Here is a 20,508-nt window from a genome sequence, read left to right on the forward strand (position 1 = left end):
CACCCGCATCACACCTCGTCTCAAATGCACCCTCCTCAACTGTAGATCGGCCTCGAAACACTCTGCCGCAATTGCTGATCTACTATTATTAACGGACCTTGACCTAATCATCCTGACCGAAACATGGCTAACTGAATCCTCGACACCTATAATGGACATTCTGGTCCCTCCCAACTACCACATTATCAGGCTAGACAGAACAGGCAAATTAGGTGGTGGAATCGCATGCATCTACAGGAATAACATCTCTGTTCAGAAAGTCAATTCTACTTCCCTACCATCCCCAACAACCTGGGAATACATCTGCCTTGACATTATCAGTGAGGGCAAACCGATATGTTCTCTTCACAGCATCTACCGCCCACCCAGGGACAACTCCAACTCCACCTTTTCTCAACAAATCATGGATATGATCTCAAACAATTCTGGACGGCAGCTCACCCAAATATACCTGGGTGACTTCAACCTCCACTGGAATGATGGCAAGGACGCGGTGGTAAATAGTCTTAAAAACTTCCTCGATGCCCTCAACCTCACCCAAATATGTAACAGCCCGACCCACGAGAAAGGCTCTATCCTCGACCTGGTCATCTCCAAAGAGGAATCCATCCAACTCGACTCCATCCAACCCTGTGACTGGTCGGATCATCATACTGTCACATTCTTCATCAATGAAAAAGTTAAAGTTAACCCGGCTCAAGTATCCAAGCCAAAAGTCTGGAAAAGAGACATGAAAAAACTCAACCCAGACTCTCTGCCCCCTAACAGGTGCAATCTCCTACTTCCACCGGCAGGCGATTCGAACGTTCAAACACTGACTGACCAGTATCTCAACGCTATGACCTCCATAATTAATGAGGCTGCACCTTTGCAGCTAAAAAGAACCTCTACTAAAATCTCTAAACCATGGTACGACGGGAGACTCAATGAAGATAGACGAGACATGCGAATGGCAGAGCGTACCTGGAGATCAGCTCCATCGGCAATGCACCTAAAAGACCTAAAGGAAAAGAGAAACGCCTACTTCAGGAAAATAAAACGCTCAAAATCAGACTTCTTCAGCCTCCAGCTCGACCAAGCAAAAAACCGTCCGAGAAAACTGTTTGAGCTAATCAGATCACAATCCAAGGATCAACCCCAACCACTCATCACTGCGCGTGAGGCGCCTTCCTGCGAAGACTTCGCTGCTTTCTTTTCCCAAAAAACTGACAACATAAAGAGCGACCTCCTTATTGACGCAAGCCTCTACTCCAAATCACAGTGCCTAGCAGCCACTGAACCAAAAAACTATGCCTCGTGGTCAACCTTTGGCACCTACTCAGAAGAAGAAATTGGCAAACTGCTCAGCACCCTGAAACCATCCAATCACCTCAAGGACCCCCTTCCTGCTGCAGCAGTAAAAGACTTTACCCCCTTGCTTATCCCTCTCTGGACTAAACTTATCAACAGCTCTCTCCAACAGGGAAGCATGCCTGACTCACTAAAAGTTGGTCAGGTCACACCTCTCCTAAAGAAACCTACAGCCGACCCCTCTGATATCAACAACTACCGTCCCATTACCAACATTCCCACCCTCGCCAAACTGCTGGAAAAATGTGCACAACTACAATTGGCCAAACACATTGATCAATTTGATCTTCTCAACCCGCATCAATCAGGCTTCCGAGCAGGGCACAGTACAGAAACGGCTATGACTCACATAATTGACGACGCACTTCAAATGCTAGACCGGAACGACACCTGCCTCCTCATCCTCCTTGATCTCTCCTCAGCATTCGATACTGTTAAACATGAGAATCTACAAGAGCTCCTAAACACAAGAATGGGCTTATCTGGAACTGTTCTCAAGTGGTTCACCTCCTTTCTTCACAACAGGTCGCAGAAATTCAAGAGCAACAACAGGATGTCATCGCCAAAACCCGTAAAGCTAGGTGTCCCCCAAGTATCCTCGCTATCCCCAACTCTATTCAACCTAGTCATGGAACCTCTCACCACCCTGTTACAAGCATCCAATGTACACTTTCACATGTACGCAGATGACACCCAACTCTGTCTCAAAATACAGTCCCCCAAGGACATCTTGCTCCTGAACTCAACGATCAGATGCACCCAATCCTGGCTGGCCGATAATCATCTCAAACTCAATGCCCTGAAAACAGAATTCCTTCTGATCTCACCTCCAGCGAAGGCCTCCACCACTCAAATTTGGCTTAAAGACCTAACTGCACTCAATGTCCAACCCACCATCGTGGACTCAGCAAAATCCCTAGGCATAACACTCGACACCAATTTGAACATGCAGCAACATATCAGCAAGGCAACAAAGGGAGCAAACTTCCAGATCAACACTCTGAGGAAACTTAAACCCTTCCTCCCAGCCAAGGACTTCCAAACCGCAGTACAAGCACTAGTCATCCCTCGAATTGAATACGGCAGCATTGCCCTCTGGGGACTCCCCCTAACTACAACCGCACCCCTAAGAGCTTCTCTAAACGCTGCAGCGAGACTCATCACTGGGTCAAAAAAATACTCCCATATTACCCCGGACTTGAGATCCCTGAACTGGCTGCCATTTGAAGCTAGAATACATCTGAAAATCGCCTGCCTGACACACAAGGCGGTACATCTAAACTCACCCAGATACCTCGCTCAGAAACTGACAATCTCTGGAGGAACTAGAAATACCAGAGGCTCAAACAAGCTTCTGTTGAAACCTCGAAGATTCCGGAAGGAAAAAACATATAAGCGCTCCTTCTCGGGAATGGCGCCCAGGATTTGGAACTCTCTCCCGCCCGAAACAAGACTTATCTCTTCCACCACACTCTTTAAAAATGAAGTAAAAGCTATCCTCATGGCTAAATACACCTGAACTACTATCTGTTAGTACTCTGCACCGATCTATACTACTTGTTTGACCCTTTTGATTTTGTATTAACTGCTCTATTACTCACATGTGTGGCCTTGTAGCCACCTATTTGGGCTTAGCTGCCACCTACTGTATCATTTGACCTATTGATGTATCTGTTTTAACCATGCACATGTACTTCTCTGTGTAAAGCGCTCTGATATCTGCAAGGATCTTGTCCGCGCTATATAAAACTTTCAAAATAAATAAAATAAATAAAAATCATGCACCACTGTTTCCCAATAGACTTCTTTAAGACAATTTTTTGTTGAGAATGTTTCAGTGGCGGGTGAATCCCACAGGTGTTGCAGGCCCATTTTATTTAGCAAACCTCTCAGTTCGGGCAGCCAACTAATTTTGTGGAAGCGGTCCGTATTTACGATATCCCTTAGGCCCTGTGTAAACACAGCCAAATCCTTTGTGCACCAGATTATGCATTCTCCGCTATTTTAAGCTGGGCCAGGTTTCCAAAGCCCCACAGCTCTGCCCCGTAGAGAACTGAGCTCACCACTTTGGTATTGTAAATGTAGAGTACCGGGCTTAGGGGTTAGTAAGAGAAGTGTTAAATATTTTTTTACGGTTTCCAGCTAGTTCCATATGCTTTAATGTCATGGCCTCAATTTGTGGCTTCCACCTCATATCCTTCTGCAGTTTGATGCCAAGATAAATAAAAGCATCAAACTGCTCCAGGGGTAGCCCATCCATTATCATTCTCCCTTTAAACGATCTATGTTGATTAAATGTGATAAACTTGGTTTTAGCGGAATTAATTTTAAGACCCCTCAGAAGACAAAACTCTTCAAAGCGCTGGAGGGCACGCTGCAATCCTCCTGCCGTTTTCGAGATTATCAGAGTGTCTTCTGCGAACATTAAAATGGGAATTTTTCTACCAGCTTGGATGGGAGCATCAGAATTAATAGCATCAAGAAAATGTGCAACTCCATTTATAAAAAGGGAGAACAATGTGGGAGCCAGCACACTCCCTTGGCGGACACCCCTTCGCACTGGAAAAGGGTCGGTCTTATTACCCGCAGTCCCCCAACGTATCTGCGTGCAATTATCCTCATGAAGGCGGACAATTAGGGAGAGTAAGTCCAGTGGCATCCCCAACTCCTTCAGGACCTCCCACAGCCTATTTCTTGAGACCAGGTCGAAGGCAGATTTAAGGTCGACGAAAGCAGCATACATGCTGCCTTTACCAAGAAAAATCGCCAGTATATAAGAACAAAATGGAAGACCTGGTCAATAGTACGGATATGGGCCCTTAAGTCTGCCTGAAATGGGGTGAGGATGGAGTTTGCCTCAATCCATGTCTGGACCTTGGCGAAAACAAGCCTAGCGATCACTTTCTATATAGAGTCTCTAAAGGGTTAGTGGTCTATAGTTACCTGGCATAGATTGGTCACCTTTCTTATATATGGAGATTATCTCCGCCCCCGCCAGGAAGCCGGTAGTGGTGCACCTTGAGCTTCAGCATTGGCAAGTAGTAATATATAATTAGTCCATCTTTGTCTATCATACAGGAAAACGTCAGCAGTAATGCAATCTAGCCCGGGGGTTCTGCCCCCTGTTAAGCCTCTAAGTGCACCACTAACATCTGCCTCATTGACTACCCCACCAGCCGAGAAATAGAGGATTGGGAATGGTGAGTTATCAGCTTCAGCATCAGCATATTAAGAAGAAAAATTACTAACTGATGCATCAGGTTCAACATGATTTTCCAGTGGGTGTATGCAATAGAAGGGGGTTCCCCAGGGCGGATAAATGATGTAGGCAGGAAGGGAGGGGAAATTCGAACAGTTAGAAAAGGACACCCTGCCAAGAATGATAATTAGTGGTCCTATATAGGATCCAATTCTGGTTAGAGGGGAGCAATATCAAATGACTATCAGAACCCAAGACAACAGATAGACAGCAGTCAATTCATCTTTTTATAGAAAATATATACTTTTTTATTATTATTAGCTTTGATGCAATTTATCATATTTTAGAAACAATCAATGGGTAACAGATTCTAGACTTAATAAAACCATCAATAATATTCATCATTTCATGTGGGGAAGGATTATCTTCAAGGAATTAGGTACTGGTGATTATAGGGGGCTGCATGTCGCGTCTGAGGACTCTGGTCCCGGGTTCTCCGTCACCCTGATAGGAACTCAAGACGATGATTTTTCGCGGTCTGGACTCGAGTCGATTTGACACCCTTTGAGGGATCCCCCTGAGTGTATCGGACCCGCCGAACAACCACGGAAGACGGCACTAGTTTCCAGTCTCCCTTTCTCCTCAGATGCGACATGCAGCCCCCTATAATCACCAGTACCACTTCATCACAAGAAGCATCCTGATCGGAACCCCATTCCTGACCGATACCGAGTGTCTGACGTGGCCCCTACACCGGCTACACTACCAGCGTTATCATTCTGTGACCTTAACTTCAGACAAACGCAGATACCCAGACCCTTCAAAAGGACATTATAATCTAGACCCTGTGGCCCTTGCTAGCGACAGCCAGTGTGTTCCCCTCTCCCTCCATCTCTGCCAGCCCTGACGAAGGTGCCCCACACCGAAATGCGCGTTGGCACTACTACCAAGAACAGCAACAGCAATCCACCTAAATTGCCCTCCCCAAGTTGCACCCGTCCATGCAACCATAATTCCAACTTTTCTGTTGCAGGCAAAATGAGATTTCCCCGTGTGAAGTGATTGACTATGTGAGAGTATGAATGACCCCTATAAGATATGAGTGTCTGTTGAGCCCTTGAAATTCCCCGGAGTGAGTGGAACACCTAATTCCTTGAAGATAATCCTTCCCCACATGAAATGATGAATATTATTGATGGTTTTATTAAGTCTAGAATCTGTTACCTATTGATTGTTTCTTAAATATGATAAATTGCATCAAAACTAATAATAATAAAAAAGTATATATTTTCTATAAAAAGATGAATTGACTGCTGTCTATCTGTTGTCTTGGGTTCTGATAGTCATTTGATATTGCTCCCCTCTAACCAGAATTGGATCCTATATAGGACCACTAATTATCATTCTTGGCAGGGTGTCCTTTTCCAGTGGGTGTGCCATCCCACCCCTACCCCATTTTCCTACATTATATTCAATATTTCATGATCACAAGATCAGTTGTCACTCTTCGGGTCCCGGATTAATTCATAGAGGAATTAATCCAGGACCCGACGAGCAACGATTGATCTTTTGATCATGAAATATTAAATATAATGCCTGATCATTAATTAGAATATCTACAGACTCATCGTTGACACTATGATGTGAGAATGCAATAACTAGCCTTGAGGAAGCCCTGTCTCTATTAGCCATAAAGGGCCAAACACGTGTCGCTGTTCGTTTTTCCCAATATTTGTCTACTGAGAAACAAAAAACGAGTGAAATGGATGAAATAAAGTGGTGAATAAAAACAACTACTGTCACTCAAATTACCCAGGATCTATGAGTGTTATTTGAATAAGGAATTATCCTGTAAACAATATTAATTTCTTTGGAAAGGAGGAACTCTTGCTCACAACCCTACCCTCATTTGTCTACTTAAGGCTGTAAAGGTCCAGAGCCTTGAGCGAAGGTTCCTCCAACAGCATTAAGGATTCATATCCAGAATCAGGATCTTTGGGCCATTCGTGCTCTCTCTTCATGGTCGCCACTGTGCCTCAGGGATGGGGCCAAGTGTTTTGGGCAATTGTGCTACACCCTTGCCCTTAAATCCTCTCATACCCATACCCCTAAACTCCTCCATATCTTTAGCCCTAAAATTCGCCATCCAAAACCTTAGCCCTAAATACGCCCCATCCCTTAGCCCTAAAACCACCCTTCCTCTTAACCTAAAACCGCCCCTTCCCTTAGCCTGAACCCACCTCTTCTCTTGGCCTAAACCCGCCCCTTCACTTAGCCTAAAAGCGCCAGCTTCGTTATAGTGAACGATTTGGCATAAAGAAGGGCGTACTAATAATGATGTCTTGATACTGCTTTAGTTCTAAAGGCTTTCGTGTACCTGTTCCCCGGTCACTGCCTGGCGGATAGGGGGCACTTAGGGTGTTGTTGGGGGGCTGTTCGGCACATGGTGCACGTCAGGGTTGGGATTGCTGGGTCGGCTGCGAAGCAGAGCGGAGTAAGGAGCGGGCCTCGCCAGGGCCTCCTAACGGCTGCTGCCTTTGTGAGTGCGTGATGAGGCCTAGCAGCAACGAGCGGCTGGCAGGGGCAACAGAGCCCCATGAAGCCAGAAACGTGGTGCCGAGGCCGGCATAGGATGAGGATATTGCCGGCAGCGCTGGTCAGGTGAACTGCAGACTACATCAGACAGCCGGTGCAGTGTCCCTTCTCCTCTAGGGGACCCAGGTGACCTTGTTGGGAGCCAAGGACTGGTGGGGGACCCCTTGAACTTGGTTCACCCCCGGTGGGTGCTATAGTGAACACCTGTATGGCGAGGGGTAAGGAGTGGGGGCCAAAGCGGCTGTACAGTGCCTGGGGAGACGGATGTAAGCCTGGAGGCGGTCAAGGAGCCCCCTGGAGTGGCTCCCAAAATGTAGTACTTCTGATGGCCCATTGGCTCTGATGAGATGGACGAAGGAGTCCCCAGAGAGTAGATATGACCCTGGAGAGACATTGCTGTGGCCGGCAAAGATCGGGGTGCTGGGAGGGGCAGGGAGGGGTACAGTTCAAGATGGATGGGGAGGCTTTAAATGCAATGGAGGTAAGGTGGCAGAGGGGGCATAGAGGGTAGCGCAGAGCACACCCAGACATTGGCAAGGATGGGTTCTCAACATGTATCTGGGGGCTTTTTCTTAGAGTGCGATCTTGGAATGTGAATGGGCTTGGCAACAAGCTGAAGTCGGGGGTGATGCAGTGGTATTTGGCGCAACAGGCTCTGGACTTGATCCTGTTAAAGGAAATGCACCTGAAGGGTTCCTAATAGGACTTCTTGGGGAGGGGCAGGTGTAAGCCTTTGGTCCATGTAGGCTATTCAATTGGAGCCCTGAGGGTTGGAATTTTGGTCTGATGGTCCAAGTCCCTGCACACAACGCAACTGTGGGCTTACCCTTTGTGCTACACCCTTGCCCTTAAATCCTCTCATACCCATACCCTAAACTCCTCCATATCCTTAGCCCTAAAAATCGCCATCCAAACCCTTAGCCCTAAAAAAGCCCATCCCTTAGCCCTAAAACCACCCTTCCTCTTAACCTAAAACCGCCTCTTCCCTTAGCACTAAAACCACCCTTCCTCTTAACCTAAAACCGCCCCTTCCCTTAGCCTGAACCCACCTCTTTTCTTGACCTAAACCCTTCACTTAACCTAAAAGCACCAGCTTAGTGATAGGGAACGATTCGGCATAAAGAAGGGCGTACTAATGATGATATCTTGATACTGCTTTCGTTCTAAAGGCTTTTGTGTACCTGTTCCCCAGTCACTGCCTGGCGGATGGGGGGCACTTAGGGTGTTGTTGGGGGGCTGTGTGGTACATGGTGCATGTCAGGGCTGTGATTGCTGGGTCGGATGCGAAGCAAGGAGCGGGCCTCGCCAGGTCCTCCTAACGGCTGCTGCCTTTGTGAGTGTGTGATGAGGCCTAGCGGCAACGAGGGGCTGGCAGGGGCAACAGAGGCCCATGGAGACAGAGCTGTGGTGCATAGGCCTGCATAGGATGAGGATATTGCCAGCAGCGCTGGTCAGGTGAACTGCAGACCACATCAGACAGCTGGTGCAGAGTCCTTTCTCCTCTAGGGGACCCAGGTGATCTTGTGGGGAGCCAAGGACTGGTGGGGGACCCCTTGAACTTGGTTCAGCTCCGTGGGGTGCTATAGTGAACACCTGTATAACGAGGGGTAAGGAGTACGGTCCAAAGCGGTGATGCAGTGCCTGCGGAGACGGATGTAAGTCTGGAGGTGGTCAAGTAGCCCTGTGGAGTGGCGTCCCAGAAAGAAGTACTTCTGATCGGCCAGGAGACCCGAGGAGATGGACGAAGGAGTCCCCAGAGAGTAGATATGACCCTGGAGAGACATTGCTGTGGCCGGCGAAGATCAGGGTGCTGGGAGGGGCAGGGAGGGGTACAGTTCAAGATGGATGGGTAGGCTTTAAATGCAATGGAAGTAAGGTGGCAGAGGGGGCATAGAGGGTAGCGCAGAGCACACCCAGACATTGGCAAGGATGGGTTCTCAACCTGTATCTGGGGGCTTTTTCTTAGAGTGCGATCTTGGAATGTGAATGGGCTTGGCAACAAGCTGAAGCCGGGGGTGGTGCAGTTTGTATTTGGCGCAACAGGCTCCGGAATTGATCCTGCTAAAGGAAATGCACCTGAAGGGTTCCTAATAGGACTTCTTAGGGAGGGTAAGCCTTTGGGGAGGGTAAGCCTTTGGTCCATGTAGGCTATTCAATTGGAGCCCTGGGGGTTGTAAATTTGGTCTGATGGTCCAAGTCATTCCACACAACGCAACTGTGGGCTTACCCTTTGGGGTGTTGGGTGGTTGTGGGGATTATGGAATGGGGAGGGCCTGATCGTGACCTCCTGGGGTTTTCCTTCGGGTCTCCAGTGGCCTGGCCTGGAGAGCATGGGAAAGTGGATTGCTGATTGCCTGTAGGCTATGTTATTGGTGTGTGTGTGTGGGGGTAGGATGGGGGGAGCTTAACCTGACCCTGCATGGAGATCTGGATCGCATGGTCCAGGCGGTGGAGGGGTTGGGCACCCAGATATGGCTCAAGACTTCGCTCCTTTCTGAGGGTCATGAGGTTAAAGTACCTGCGGCGTGTAACGAACCCGGGGGACCAGTATTTCACATACGAAGCTAACACCTCTCGCTCAATGGCAGGCCTCGATTACTTTTTGGTTTCTTTGTCACAGCGTTTCAGGTACAGAAACACAGCCTACTTGACATGAGGTATTTTGGATCATTCTCCGATTGTTACGGAGCTGTGGGCTTCTGAGCCCCATCCCAGCTCTGGCTGGCGTTTGGACCCGTGAGAGCTGACAGACTGGGATACACGCCACTGCATTGGGAAGGTGTCGAGCCTGTACTTCCAGGAGAATGAGGAGTCCTGTCTTCAGGGGACAGTAATCTCATAGGCATACAGGATGGTGGCTGGGGGTCAGACAAATACGCATGTGGCGGGAAAGAATAGGAATGGACATCAAAAGGTGTTGGAGCTGGAGAGGAACCTGTCAGATGGAAAGGAGGACTATGGAGCAGCCAGACCTGGAGTGAGGCCGGTGTTTCGCTAAGTTGAGGGAGGGCCATAGGTGGCTTGTTACCAAGAAGGCGAAGACCCTATACCGGACTAGGCAGTGCAGGCTCTATGAGACGAGGAGTAAGGTGGGAAAACTGCTGACCTGGCTGGCCAGGAAAAAGGAGGGCCAGTGCTGGATTCAGGCGTTTGTACCGTGGAAGATGGGGAGGGCAAAAACGCCTGTGGCGATAGCCCAAACTTTTGTTTGCTATCTTTGCAGTCTCTATACTTCTCACCTTTCAACAGAGGCGATGGAGGGTATGCAGGGGTTTGTACATGATCTCCAGGTACCTTAATTGGGCAGGGAGGCTCGGGACTTACTAGAGGTTGAGATCAACAAGAAAGACATTGTCACAGCCATGATCCAGCTGAAAAGTGGGAAAGCCCCCGGCCATAATAGTTTCCCTGAAGAGTTTTTCAAGTGTGTGAAGAGTAAGGTGCTCAAGCCATTGCATGCTGTTTTGTGAGGCTTGGTCGAAGAGCGAAATCTCCTGGGATCTTCGGCAAATGCAGGTAATATTACTGATCCATAAACCCGGGAAGCCCCTGGAGCACTGCACCTCGTATAGGCCGATTTTCCAACTAAATGTGGAAACCAAGCTGCTTGCTAAAGTTTTGGTGACTCGCCTATCACAAGTGATAGATGATGGTTCCGGATCAATTGGTATTAATGCTGCATAGGTCTATGCACTACAATCTGTGACGGCTCTTTGGCTGCCTGGCTCAGAGGCTTAGTACAGAGGAACCGGCCCTTCTCATGGCAGTGAAGACCAACAAGGCGTTCGACTTCCTTGAGTGGCTGTGCCTTGTGGCCCTCCTTGAGCGCATACGCATCGGCCCTAGGTTCCGGGCGTGGGTGCAGCTTTCGTACAACAGGCTGACGGCGTGAGTGAGGCTGAACGGAGTGCAGTCGGAGGAATTTGAGCTGGGTGTAGAACTAGGCAGAGGTACCTTCTTTATTCACTGCTCTTTGCAGTAGCAATGGAGCTGTTGGTTGCCTGGAATCGGCGGGATGCACTGCAGTGGGGTCTCCGTTGGGACAGGAACTGGGAGGATGTGATGTCCCTGTACGCAGACAATGTCCTGCTTTACTTGGTAGATTAGGACTGCTCAGTGTCGAGGGTTATCAAAACTGCATATTTTTGGGTTCTTCTCCGGCATCCCTATTAACTGGGGTAAATCTGTGGCGTATCCGCTGTCCCACTGGAAACCATGGGTAGCTGGCCTCAGCAGCTGGTGTGGTCTGACGTCGGGAATACCTACCTCGGGGTCTATGTGACTGGTGACCGCAATTTGTTCTATGAGAAGAACGTAATGCGGTTATTGTGGAACTTTTGTAGGGATGTGGAGCACTGGCGGTGCCTGCCCCTGGGTAGGGTGGCCCTAAACAAAATGATTTATCTCCCAAAGTTTCTTTTCGTGGTGCAAAACTCACGGTTTGAGGTTCCGGACCAGCTTTTTCACCACTGAAAGCAGAGGTGCAGGTCCTTCTCTGGGATGGGGGTGTCCCAAACTAGATCTGGGGACGTTGACTAAGCGTATGGTGAATGAGGCTATTGCCCTCTGGATTTGTGGTTGTATTACTGGGCCGCTCGCCTGCTGATCATCAACTGGACATTAGCGACCCTGGGGGAGCCCGACCTGATGGCAGACGGGCAGGCGCTGGAGCAGCATGGCTTCACATGATGGATTCAGGGAGTAGGGAGAGTGTCGACCCTCTCAGAGCCGACTGACTCTGTGTTACGATCTGGCAGTATGCGATGCACAGACTGGACTGGGTGAGTCGGTTAACCCTGAAGACACCACTGTGGAGCTCGGGGGTGTTGCCGGAGCTCCACAGGGTGTCGGGTCACAGCAGGCAATGGGATTTGATTGGCATCTCAAATGTGGGGACTAGGGAGTCAAGGATTGGCTGACGTTCGCAGACATGTAGGACCAATATAAGAACGTGGGGAGGGGGCAGGTTCTGCGTTACATGCAGCTTAGGTCTATCTTGGCACAGAAGATCCCTATCCCCAGGAGTTGGAAGGCAAAAGCCCATAGGAGTATCGACTTTGCCAGCAGGCTGTCTATAGTTCTTAGTAATAGTCAGGCCCCGTTACAGCTACTGCAAGAGTGTTGGTAGGGGGCTTGAGTCGTACGGATGATCAGGACTCGTTGGGCAGCCTGTAGGTATCCCGGGGAGGTTGCTATCTGAGCAGGGTTCCGGCTCATTCAGCTGAAGCTGCTGCATCGGGGGTAATTTGTGGGGACACAGCTCCAAATGATTGGCAGGTGTGACTTGGGATCAGTGCTTGAGGGCATGCGGGCAGCAGGGTGCACTGATGCACGCACTCTGGGGTTGTCCGGGCTTGAGGCCTTTATGGTAGGGGGGTTCAGGGTAGACTCACAGGGTGGCAGGGGAGATCCTGGTGCTCAGGCCTCAGTTGATCTGGGCCTTTGGTGTGAGGTGATTCTGGATAGATGCTTACTTTCGCTCTGCAATTTGGCACTGGCGGAGGCCAGGAGGGAAGTGGTGTGTTATTAGGGCAGTGCAGTGCTTCCGATACTGAGGAACCAGGAGGTCATTATGGAGAGGTGCCAGTGGGTGGAGGAACCGATCTACCGGGGTGCATGATTGTCAAATGAAATTTGAAAAGATATGGAATCAGTGGACTGACTAAGACAGGGTGTGAAGTGAGAGGATTCAGACAGAGAAGAGTGTCCTGGACTTGCTTGGGAAATGGATAGGAATGGTGTAGCCCCCTAGACGTAACAAACTGAGGCTTCCCTTTACCTACAGTCTGAATCAGACTGCCATTGCTTATTGACAAATCTTATGTATATGCATGCAGCATTAACTTGGAGGGTTTGGTTGTGTAATGTACCGTTTGTATATGTTGTTTTTGAAAAACTTCAATAAAAAGATTTTTTTTTTATAAAACCTAGCAACATGGTTTAGATGGTGAGGAACCATAGGGAACAGTTGTGGAGAGGCTCAGATGGAATACACATCACATCCGTTAGAATGAGATTGAGGTCCCATTGTGGAATCACGAAAAAAGAAGGGGGGAAAACAGCTGCAGCAACCCTTTCAAACACCTCAGACAACCTGTGCTTTAAAAAAGGAAGGGTGAGCAGGCAATCACTGAAAGGCCAAAAAGGCAGAGTTACATTTTATCTGTGCCCAAAGCAAGGCCTTCTTGGGCAAGGAATAGAACAAACAACAGGACATCAGACAATTGGGCCTGGAGAGGGTCAGTTTGGAGCGTGATGCACGAACCACTAACTTGTCCCAGCGAGAGACATTTACAGTCTTTGTCATACTAATAGAGGATGTGCACTACACAAATAGTAATTAACAATAAGAGATCAGGATCATAGCCTAATTGTCAAGGATTCTCTTTCCCGAGGGAAAGGCACATAACCGGATCGCGCCAGAACACCTCTGATAAAGGGGAGTGTCTGAGAAGCAGTTGGTGTGACTTGAGCATGCGGATAGTGAGCCTCAAGGATGAAAGGAAGTTTGGTGTATTCTGGAGGAGATGGACGACAGCCTGGGGAGAGCCCGGATTAACAGTCAGTGGTCGAGGTAGAGGGAGAATGGCACTCCTTACCTCCCAAGGAGTGATGTTACCACTCCCATCAGTTTTGTTAACACCTGAAGGTCTTTATGTAAGGGGACCTGGTGGAAAGCTGCTGTCCTTGATATTAAATCCTGATACGCAGATGCATTGTTGGTGATGATAGTCGTGTGGGATAAAGATCAGGGTACGTTTCCTCTTGTGGTTCGACGATATAGTCATCCCCTGGGTATATAGTTTGTGATATATCATCCTAATCTTCTACTATAGGTGAATGAGGAATATGTCACCTGCCTCAGAAAAGGCTGGCGAGTGAGGTGGTGGAGTGGATGGTGGTGGTGGATTAGGTGATGTAATGGGGATGTGTATAGGGCTAGCTGCAGCATCCTTCTTTTTCTTTGGAGGCTCTAGGGAAACATCCAAAGCCTCTTCAAAAGTCATTTTATTTTTATTTTTTAGAAGAGTGAAGTTTTTTAGGCTGAAGCACTATTTTCTTAGTTCCAGGTTGAATCTAGAGTGTTTTCTGCTTTGGATTGAGTCACTCCTGCATCACATAGAGGATCGGCTCCAGTGGAGTTTTCGATCCGAAAGTGAAACATTTCAGTGTAGGAAAGGTCGACTGGGGAGGAACTGAGGTCAGATACGAAATAACATGTTTTTGTTTTGTGGCAAAACCGAAGATCAAGGAGTTGTAGGCCCATATGTGGAGGAGGCGGAGGCCCCTGCTGCAGGCTGAACTTTCGAAGCCGAGCCAGAGAGCGGGGCTACAGGTTTTGATTTTCGGTGCGCGCAGTGGACTTTTTGCAGTAGCGCACCGTGAGCAGTTTTTTCGGGCGAACCCGATGTTTTGGCCTTTGGATCAGGGGTAAAAGTAGACACTGTCCGATGCTTTTGTGCCGGCTGAAGGGTGGCAGGGTCCTAGTCAACATGGGACTAGGAATCATGGCTCGATAATGATTCCTCTTGTACTCCCGAAGCTTCTTCGTCTTCCTCCTGTTGTCGACCAAAGATGTCCGGTACATCATCTGCTTGCCTACTCTGCATTTTTTGGCGTGGACCACACATCGATCTCGAAGAGTCTTTTTTGGTCTGAAAGACTTGCAGGCCTCACAGCTTTCCTCTAGACCGGGTGAGCGGCATAGGTTGCAAACAGAGTGTTTGTCTGTATGGGGATACTGAGAGTAACACTTCAGACAGAAGCGGAATGGAGTTCATTCCATTAGCAGATCATTCTCCGAAGGATGTTGGAAGTACAGAAAGTTAGGCCGAGGAAGCAGGTCGAAGACCCGCTGGGTAGAAGGGTGATCGCTCAGACGCAATGGAACTACGCAATTGAGAGGAGATCTACTAGAAAACCGAGAGAGCCCGAAGGAGTCTCGAAGCAGAAGAGAGATTACATCTCTAAACCCGTCGGCGGAAAAAACTACCTGAAGATGGCATCAATGAACATGCACAGTATTACCATGAAGAGGAGCCACACAGCCTCGTGACTTGAAGAAAACTTCTTACAACTAAATATGCTCTTTATTTTGAATAAAAAACTACTGAAATCAACAAAAAAAAACAAAAAAAAAACAACTTGCAATCATCCAAGTCAACACTAGATGGCGGACTCGTGCAAAGCATGTTTATCTTCAGCACAAATGCCTCGAACAGGTGTTTACTTCTGCAAACTTATAGAATGAACAGAACAAATGAAGAGTAGAGTCTTTGACACATAGGAATGTGTTGTAAAGGGTTAAGGAATTCAATATGTTGTGTTGTATGTTGGACAAAAATATCTGAAATAAAAAATAAGGGGCTGTAATAACAAGTACATCATCCATATCCAGAACTAACAGGACAGTAATCTTTTACTTAAAATACATATTTATTTCCTGGGCAATGGATTCTCATCCCAACTGAGGAAATATACAAACGGCTTGGCATAGCTCTCTAATCTCACCAACCATAACTCACAACTCAATAAATCAGAGCACACAAAGTTTTAGGAAGTCATAATCCAGACAAAAGTGTGCTTTGTTATGACATACTAATACAGGATGTGCACTACACAAATAGTAATTAACAATAACAATAACATTAACCTAACCCTCGTCCACCTGCCAGAATGCTTCTTTTTAACTTAAACCCATTTTCACAGTAAACATACCTTTACATCCTCATCTGTGTTGTCTCCAAGGTGCTTAGTTTTGAATTTGCGTTTTCCAGATGGTTTATCCAGGCCTGGAAGAATGGCAAAGTCCTGAGGTTCCTCCTTAAAAAAGTGTCTCTGTAACTCTTGAGGGAAGGGGGGCAGCCTGCTCCTCAGCCACAGGTTTGAAGTACCCAGAACCGGGGATCGTCTCCTCTTTTTCAATCTGGTATCGGAGACTTACAATTTAAAATAAAAACAATGATTTACCGAAGTGGCAAAAAGAAAATACAAACATATGAATGAGTAGCAAGCAGCTGTACTGAATAAAACATCTTTAAAACAAATAGGCATTAAGCAGGCTGTCTATGTATCGAGATAAGACAATTTCTCCTCCACTTCAAGGAAAGGCCTAAACATTTGCTTTAAGAAGCCCTTGCCCACAATAGGTAAAACCTACTGTACTCCTTACTCATGGCAACGTAAAAGTGTGTTCCAGATAATCTATAGCCTTACAATTAATGCTATCTCTTTCTATCATGTACAACACTGATGTCTTACAAAGTCCCTGCTTACATACAGTCAAACATACTGTAAACTGTAAAAACATAACTGCCATGAACCTCAGACTCTGAATTTCCCCAATGGCCAGAAAACGTTTTTTGGCAAGGAACTGAACAACAAACTATTCAAGGATGCTCGCTCACAAATATATATCACCAACATCAGGAGCAGCAAAATATAGAAAATGAAAACACAAATGACTACAAGGGAGACATCCCTCCTCAAGTCAATAATAAAAAAAATGTATCCACAGAACTAGGGTATTTCTTATGGAAGCCCCCATAAGTGATAGATGAGAATAGGAGAGTCATAAGCTCCTTCCTTAATTGCAATGGAAACTAAGTCTGCAAAGCAGAAGAAGCGGTCCTTTTTTTAAAAAAATGCGCGGTTGGAGAGGGCTTTCCTTTGAGTGTTTTCTTTGCTGTATTTATTCACTTCAGGCTATGTCTTGGAAAAGTTCATTTTGCCCTACTACAGATTTTCTGCCAGGTAAAGGTGGTGCGATAGAACACCTGTACCAACAATCTACTATATGCAGCGTAGCAGTACAGTGTGCATTTGTCATGCTTAGAAAACCTATTTCTGAAAACTGCTCCGTCTTTGATGAACACGAGTACATCTCCGAGCCCCTGTTCAGCTGCTTGCTACTGTGGTCTCCAGAACTCTGCTCAAAATGTGCTATATATACTTTGAGATTGAATTTTAAAGCACTTCCCGGCACTGGGTCTTGCAGCAGTTTCGCAGGCTACGGGAAACATGAAGGACTGGATGCATGCATGAAGGACTGGATGCAAGCATGAAGGACTGGATGCAAGCATGAAGGACTGGATGCAAGCATGAAGGACTGGATGCAAGCATGAAGGACTGGATGCAAGCATGTAGGTCTGGATGCAAGCATGAAGGACTGGATGCAAGCATGAAGGACTGGATGCAAGCATGAAGGACTGGATGCAAGCATGGAGGACTGGATGCAAGCATGAAGGACTGGATATGGAGGACTAGATGCAAGCATGAAGGACTTGATGCAAGCATGTAGGACTGGATGCAAGCATGTAGGACTGGATGCAAGCATGTACGACTGGATGCAAGCATGTACGACTGGATGCAAGCATGTACGACTGGATGCAAGCATGTACGACTGGATGCAAGCATGTACGACTGGATGCAAGCATGTACGACTGGATGCAAGCATGTACGACTGGATGCAAGCATGTACGACTGGATGCAAGCATGAAGGACTGGATGCAAGCATGAAGGACTGGATGCAAGCATGGAGGACTGGATGCAAGCATGAAGGACTGGATGCAAGCATGAAGGACTGGATGCAAGCATGAAGGACTGGATGCAAGCATGAAGGACTGGATGCAAGCATGGAGGACTGTATGCAAGCATTGAGGACTGGATGCAAGCATGGAGGACTGGATGCAAGCATGGAGGACTGGATGCAAGCATGGAGGACTGGATGCAAGCATGGAGGACTGGATGCAAGCGTGAAGGACTGGATATGGAGGACTAGATGCAAGCATGAAGGACTGGATGCAAGCACGAAGGACTGGATGCAAGCATGTACGACTGGATGCAAGCATGAAGGACTGGATGCAAGCATGAAGGACTGGATGCAAGTATGTACGACTGGATGCAAGCATGTACGACTGGATGCAAGCATGTACGACTGGATGCAAGCATGAAGGACTGGATGCAAGTATGTACGACTGGATGCAAGCATGTACGACTGGATGCAAGCATGTACGACTGGATGCAAGCATGGAGGACTGGATGCAAGCATGGAGGACTGGATGCAATCATGGAGGACTGGATGCAATCATGGAGGACTGGATGCAATCATGGAGGACTGGATGCAAGCATGGAAGACTGGATGCAAGCATGGAGGACTGGATGCAAGCATGGAGGACTGGATGCAAGCATGTAGGACTGGATGCAATCATGGAGGACTGGATGCAATCATGGAGGACTGGATGCAAGCATGGAGGACTGGATGCAAGCATGGAGGACTGGATGCAAGCATGAAGGACTGGATGCAAGCATGGAGGACTGTATGCAAGCATGGAGGACTGTATGCAAGCATGAAGGACTGGATGCAAGAATGAAGGACTGGATGCAAGCATGGAGGACTGGATGCAAGCATGAAGGACTGGATGCAAGCATGAAGGACTGGATGCAAGCATGAAGGACTGGATGCAAGCATGGAGGACTGGGTGCAAGCATGGAGGACTGGATGCAAGCATGGAGGACAGGATGCAAGCATGAAGGACTGGATGCAAGCACGAAGGACTGGATGCAAGCACGAAGGACTGGATGCAAGCATGGAGGACTGGATGTAAGCATGAAGGACTGGATGCAAACACAAAGGGAGAGACATTTGCAATGCAGAAGCTTTGGTCGCTCATCAAAAAGGAGGTTAAACAAGCTCAATACCTGTGAGCTGAGAGACCTCTTTCAAAGCATATGGATAAGGGGGAAATAAGTGTCAGATTCTATGTCAGGACTGGAGGCTCAGATTATGCAATAACTTTCTCAATTATTTTGCTTAGCAGCCAAAAACCAACATTATATCAAAACAATAAAGACTACAAATCCAATGAGCCTTTGTTTTTCTAGTTCCAACAGTCCAACCATAGAGTCCACCTTCTTTCTTCGACGCTCAGTAGCCAGTTAAGTGTTTTTTCCTTAGTGATGCTAAGTCCATGTAGTGTAACTGCCTAACGTGCGGTTTCCTGTGTGCGCGCTGTTCTCGGTTCTCTGGCACTGCCTGAGCGCGTTGCGATACTGTAGGTGTAGCTAGAGCTGTATTAGCAGCTCCACGCATTACGGTGACGTGACTCCCAAGGGCCGGTAGAGGGCATTCCTCATTCCTGGCATCATTTTTAGGGCTCGGCCTACGTCAACCCTGCGTCAGCAGGGGAGGCGGAGCTTCGAGCTCTTATGTTATAAAAAAAAAAAAAAGTTTCTTTAGGGGTCCGGCTGCAACATTCTTTAGTGCGCGGGAGTTGTTTATGTCATCTGCCTAGTGATTCGTCTTCGCTGTGCTGTCTATTTAGTAGCCTTGACGTGATAGGCTATATTTACTTTTCGTCCGCCATTTTTTTCATTTTCATGGCATTTTCTGTGTGGTTACGCGCACAAGCGACTTATTAATCTTAATTACGAGCTGTCACAGTGCCCGTGTGATGCAATCCAGATGGTCTGAGCGGTGCAAGTGCTTCCAGACTAGGAGCAGGGTAGATCCGCGAAGATGAGAAACACTGAGCGCGAGACGGGCGCGAGAGGTGCACCCCGGGCCGTCTCAGCAGGAGGCTTTCACAGGAGCGTGTTTTTGTGCGACGGGTTCGATTCCCCGCCTGGCACACCACAGCTCCTCGCGCCCCATGCGTGCACGCAACGTTGCACATCCTAATTAGCAGCGCTTGTGAGCAGAGCTCGCTCGCATCCCAAGAAACTCGAAAGTCATCACTTTGGGATTTGGGATTTCCTGGCACGAAGCAAATTGCCAGCGATGGAGCGGCTGCTGGAGGTTGCCAGCACCAAGGGGCCCTTTGTGCGCGGTAAGCAGCTCTCTGGTCTGCATGAATGGGCTCAGCCGAGCATGGCGCTGGCAGAACACCCCAGTGGTCGTCTCGTGGAGATAGGAGCCGCAGGTGAAAGTGTTATGGAGATTTACACATTTCACAGAGAAATGATTTACTTGTTGGTATTCTGCCCGTGTAGTTAGGAAATCGGTGCTTTTGCCATTGTGTCTCAGAAAGAGGGCCGCTCTTGAACTTTTGAACTCCTGATTCACAATTTTGTCGGGAACCTGATTGATTCCGAAGTGATTGCACATCTGAAACCTCAATTTCAGCTGTGGGTGAAATAGCTTCCCACCGTTTTCACCCCAACACAGTGGGTCCCTGAAAGCATCCCATTTTAAAAATAGATTTTCTCAGATTGACAGGGAACAAAGAGGTTCCTGGGATTTTGCCTCGCGTGGGTCAAGTCAAGACATTGTGTGTGAAAGCGCTGTTACTCGGTACCACACAACAATGTGAGTGCAGAGTGAGTGTGCAGAGTAGTGAGTGCAGAGTGAGTGTGCAGAGTAGTGA

At 47.8% G+C, this 20,508-nt stretch overlaps 1 protein-coding gene across 10 annotated transcripts in view; it reads right to left on the minus strand.

The window, feature by feature from the left end:
* The window catches only part of BCORL1 (BCL6 corepressor like 1), a 962,450-nt gene that overhangs the window by 105,870 nt on the left and 836,072 nt on the right, over positions 1 to 20,508 (minus strand). For all 10 annotated transcript variants that reach the window (XM_086918805.1, XM_086918802.1, XM_086918799.1 and 7 more), the window contains one exon: positions 15,863 to 16,083. In XM_086918805.1, coding sequence (XP_086774931.1) covers positions 15,863 to 16,083 — 221 coding nt within the window. The remainder of the gene's footprint in view (positions 1 to 15,862; positions 16,084 to 20,508) is intronic.

Source organism: Lissotriton vulgaris, chromosome 4_1 (assembly GCF_964263255.1).
Source record: "Lissotriton vulgaris chromosome 4_1, aLisVul1.2, whole genome shotgun sequence".
Taxonomy (NCBI): Eukaryota; Metazoa; Chordata; class Amphibia; order Caudata; family Salamandridae; genus Lissotriton; species Lissotriton vulgaris.